General features: G+C 61.8%; 1 protein-coding gene across 1 annotated transcript; it reads right to left on the bottom strand.

Annotated features, from left to right (window-relative positions):
* Positions 1-3,270: 3,270 nt before the first annotated feature.
* On the bottom strand, positions 3,271-4,560 carry LTHEOB_10212 (Zinc finger protein; the record flags this gene model as incomplete). Its single annotated transcript, XM_035506833.1, has 2 exons — positions 3,271-4,127; positions 4,245-4,560. 2 exons carry the CDS (start codon positions 4,558-4,560, stop codon positions 3,271-3,273), a joined length of 1,173 nt encoding a protein of 390 aa, XP_035368250.1.
* Between the last annotated feature and the right edge of the window lie 336 nt (positions 4,561-4,896).

Below are 4,896 nucleotides of genomic sequence, written 5' to 3'. Positions count from 1 at the left end.
CCCCCCCCCACTGGCTTGTACAACGGCCGGTTGGCGGCTGCCGAAACGTGTATGTGTGAGGTAAAGGCAAACCAAGCATTCTCGCACTCACCGACTTGTCGGGATACTGGTCAGACGGAACCAGAAAATGCTAGGGGACGGGGACGAGCATCCCGATGCTCATGATACGCAAGTCAGAGAAAAAGGAAAGAGGGACACCGTAGAACTATATCATACTTTTTGCCTGACGGAATTTATTTCCGGGGCACGAAGAAGGCGACGAGCACAGCAGCCTCGAACACGCGCTTGCGGCACACGACATGTACGGTGATTATGCGAGCGGCACCGAAAAGGGACAATGGACTAGGGCCGAAAGAATTCTTGTTCGAAAGGCATGCATGATGGAGGAGGAGTATACATCAAGGACATGATTGCGCGCGAATGGGAGAAGGAGCAGAGAGGTACCGTAAGCGCGGTTCGGCCCTGCAGATCCGCCGCCTCTCCGCATGCCGAGGCCGCTTTTCTTTTTTTATTCTTATTTTTATTTTTCCCGGGCCATGTGCGTAGGGCCGCCCTTGACGTCAACTGCATATAATTAGCTGTATCTGAGACTGCATGCAAGACGATGAGATGACGAAAAAGAAACAGCATGGAGGTTGTTCATGCGAGGACGGGAGAGTGTCGGCTCTATCCGACGCACCGGATGGGCGTGGAGTAGGCTTTCCAGAAGAAGCAACGAGAGTCCACCTGAAGAGGTAGGATCCGCCGCGTGGCTTGCGACGCGTGGTGATGCGTGGACAGGCTAAGTTTAAGCGCGGTGGATAGTCCCAGGCTTTTCAGCAGCAGGCGAAAAAGCGGTGAGGGTGCGTGCAGTCAATCATAGCTGGAGAAAGGCCAACTTGCGGCGATACGTGTATATTGTGGAGAGAGGGACGGGGCAATATGCGTGTGCGAGGTGAGAACAGGTTTTGGACTAGGCTCGGGTGCTGAGACTCACGATGACGGCGGGCTGACGAAAGGACGGTCGTGAGTTCATTGTGTCGACCCATTGGCCAATAGCTCGGGTGCTATAGCTGATCAGCATGATGCTCTCAATAAAGCAAAGGGACTGCACGTGTCGAGGAAATGAGGTGCTCAATGCTGGCAGACAACTTCTGCCATCTGCCGCGCGAGCCGTATATTGCCCGAATAGGCAAGATGCTAGAAACAGGGCCCGACTGGGCTAATGCTGCGAGCAGCGGGAGCTCGACGTGTCAGCGCCAGCAAGCGTCGCGGCGCTTTGACGGCTGTCAAAAGTAGCCTCGCCATCGCTCGCCCTGCCCCGAAGCCGCTGGCTAGCGCGCGGCCATCAATCGACCCATTTTACGCAAGAGGCGAGACGCACCGACGTGCGGTTAGCGAAGATCAAACCGCCCAAACCCCGTAGCGCAACAGCTAGAGCAGGTAAATCCGCAATTGCCCACATCTCCGCGAGCGCACGAGAGCCAGCCCTTGCTAAGTCCGGCGTTGACCCTGACTCTGCAGTCCGTTCTGGAGCGAGGCGGTGATGGTGATGGGCACGCCTCGTGGCTGGAGAAAAGCAAGTCTGGTCCACGCAAGGGAGATCACACGGAAGATGTGCTCGGAAAGGGGAAAGAGGGCGGGAATAGGGTAGATCACCGTCGATGTTTGCTTTTTGGCACCTTCTGGCGCGCGACCGGCCTGCTGCATGCTGCTCCTGCGACGGCTCGCGGTGGTGGAGCTTGCCGCCTCGCGAGCGCGGCTGTGGCAGCACTCCTCCGTGCCTGGTGCCTGTCCGTCCGACGTCGTCGTCCATCCCGCCCCCACCGCCGCCGGTCAGAGGGCGATGCGGTCCATCTCCGCCCGGGTTCCCGGGTGCGCGTGTTGGGCCACGCAGGGCAGCGCAGCGTGGCGCAGGGCAGCGCGACCAGGGGCGCGTGCCATGTTCACCGCCTCGTCAAGCGAGCGCCCAGCGGGACGGCGGCGGCTCTGCCTTCTAGCTGGCGCGCATCGCGCGTCAATCTTGTCCCGAGTCGTTCCCGAAGCCGCTTGCCGGTCCTTGTGCCTGAGGCAGCACGCGCGCGAGGCGCGGGCTTGGGGCAGATTTCAGGGGAGCGCGTGGGCGGGCGGCTGGTTACGTGTCGTGCTGAATCGCCGAGCTGTCGTCGAACGTGCCCAGGGTCCAGCAGAGGGGAAGGAACAATTTTCGGTGGCCGTCGTGCGTGCGTGCTGGCGCATAGCGGAGCGACGACGAGTGGGGAGGCGCCGCTGCAGGCCGGTGATCGCGTGCAAATCACGTATGTCATGGCCAGCGAATCCCTCGCCGCGCGGCGGTGAAGAAGGCAGACGATGCAACCACAGCCCACTGCGAGCTGGCGCCGCTAGCACCAATCCTCTGCTGCCTGCAGATTCCCCAGATTAGTCGCCCTCACAGTGCGCGCAATTAGGTAACACCACAGAGATACGCATGCCGGCGCCAACGACTTGCTATTCCGAGCTCTACGGCTGGGCGCGTGGCCTATACTACACAATAACGATCGGTATATGGTGGAACAACTAGAGAAAAGCTACCCGCGCTTGCCTGATGCGGAAAGGCTGGCCAATCCGGCTGAAGCAGACTGCGATGAGACCCGCCGGAATGCCCTTGTCGGCGCAAGCGGCGGGATCAATCGGCGGCGCCCAGGGCCCCGTCGATGAAGGGTGGTGGTGGTGGTGATTTGTGGTGGAAAAACACGCTGCTGTGAAGGGGAAGAAGAAGGAGAAGAAGAAGGGTAACTACAACATCGGCCGCTCCGCCATGGCAACGCCGGTCCAATGCAAAGGATGTAGAGAAAACAGAGCGAAAGAATCGAACAGATGAAAAGTCACTGCCTCCGCTTGAACGCCCATGCCGAGGAAAATTAAAACGCCGGGGGAATGATGCAAGTGGTATAAAGCGTGGATGAGGAAATCGCTCGGTCGAGCAGCCGCCGTGTCGCGTTCGATGAGACCATTACTGTCCTCGCTGCCAATTGGCCCCGCAGAGCTCGCTCTGCCGCCGGACGCGTCCGGCGAGGGGGAGTACGGGTGTGCCGCCGTGCTGGACAGGCGCTCACGTAGACTCCGTGACCTGAAGACTTTCGGCCGTGGGCCAATGCCCCTGAAAACACCCTCTCTTCTATCCCTTTTTTGGTTTCGATAACTTTTCGCGCACGTCTCGTTGAAAATCCGTCCGTTGCTGTACATGTACAGTTCTCGTGTGCCGCGTGGAATCCTGCCGCGTCGAGAAAGTAGTCATCATCGCGATCTTGATCATGATCCGTGCACCGACGGGCCGGCCGTGGCGTGGCAGCCGCGCTCGTGGCGCTTCATGTTGCTGCGGACGCTGAAGGCCTTGCCGCAGCCGGCGTGAGGGCACTTGAACGGCTTCTCGCCCGTGTGGCTGTGGCTGTGGATGCGCAGGCTGCTGGGGCGCGAGAAGGCCTTGTTGCACGTCTGGCAGATGTAGCGGTCCTGCGACTGGGGGAAGGCCGCGGCGCTCGACGCACTGATGTAGTGGTGGTGCTGCCACGGGTTCGGGTTGCCGGGAGTCGTCACCGGCACGGAAACGGGCACCGGCGGCGGCGGGAAGTTGGAGGGCAGCGGGCGCTGGCCGTACATGCCCGGGGAGGTGTAGACCTGGTTTTCCGGCGAGTAGTACGAGCCCACCGAGGCGGCGCCAGGGGAGGAGGCGTAGGGAGAAGGCGCGTAAGGCGAGGTCGCGTAAGGAGAGGTGGCGGGCTGCGAAGGCACGGATGGACGCTGGCGCATGGGAGCAGCGGGGGGCATCTGCTGGCGCTGCTGGTGCGGCTCCATGTTGTTCAGCGATTGGCCCAGGTAGTAGGGCGTCTGCTGCGGGACAGACGATTGCGAGGAGGTGGAGGGAGACTGGTTCCCGTCAATGACGGAGTCCGGCCGCATGGGAGGCGTGGGCGGCAAAGTCATTCTGGGGTGGCTCACGATCGTGGGGGCGAAAGCTTGCTGAGCCTGGTCGGGTCGGTGGTCGGGCGGCAGGACCGGCTGGTGCTGCACCTGCTGCTGGTGCGGCGGCTGTTGTTGTTGTGGTTGCTGAGCTTGTGGGACGGCCGTCTGCGGCTGCTGGCTTGGCGACGCCTGCTGCGACTGCGACCCTGGGGGAGCGTTAATTTCGCGTGCTTCTCTCTCGGCAGAGCGAGGCGGCCGGTGCTCTCGACTCGCATCGTGTTGTGTGTGCGGAATGGCCGGAGGTCGGCGGTGCGGGAACTCACCAGGCTCTTGACTGGGGCGCTCGCCGTCGGCGATGCCCAGCAGGCTCGAGATGGACGGCAGCGACGGCTTGTTCGCCAGGTCTTCCACGGGCGGCGAGGGCGGGCTCTGAGGCGCGCCGGGGTAGGGGTGGGCGTGCTTGAAGGCCTGCTGCTGCTGGTACAGCTGGTGGTGGTAGCCGGCGGCGACGTCCTGCGGGTGGTGCTGGACACGCTGCTGGCTCTGGTACAGGTGGTGCTGGTGTTGCTGGCGGTAGTACTCGTGCGCCTCTTGACGGCTGTCCCTCCCAGTGCCGTGGACCATACTCGACAGCTGCATCGCTCACCCTTGGGCGACGATGGAATAAGAGGCGGTGGTGAGGGGAACGGAATGGAAGTTTATAGAGCGGCGGTGGACAGCGCGCGTCCAGCAGATGCCGTGTGTCGGTGGGCTACCTGGGCTGAAGCTGCGCGGCTTGGGCCAGGCGGGCATTCAAGTACGTCGACGCGCTGCGGTGACCGTCGCCAACGGGGTGGGTCACTTGTGCTGAGACCAGCGGGACCCTGGCTTGGGCGAAGGGGATCCACCGTTGAAGAGGCGGGCCGTTATTATCTGGAGAGCGCCTGTGCCCACTTCTTCACAACGGTAATGCAGATGATAGTCGTGCTTTGTATC

The sequence above is a fragment of the Lasiodiplodia theobromae genome (genome assembly GCF_012971845.1).
Source record: "Lasiodiplodia theobromae strain AM2As chromosome Unknown scaffold_36, whole genome shotgun sequence".
Taxonomy (NCBI): Eukaryota; Fungi; Ascomycota; class Dothideomycetes; order Botryosphaeriales; family Botryosphaeriaceae; genus Lasiodiplodia; species Lasiodiplodia theobromae.
Note: the sequence above shows the minus strand (reverse complement) of the source record. Positions and strands in the feature narration are given on the sequence as shown.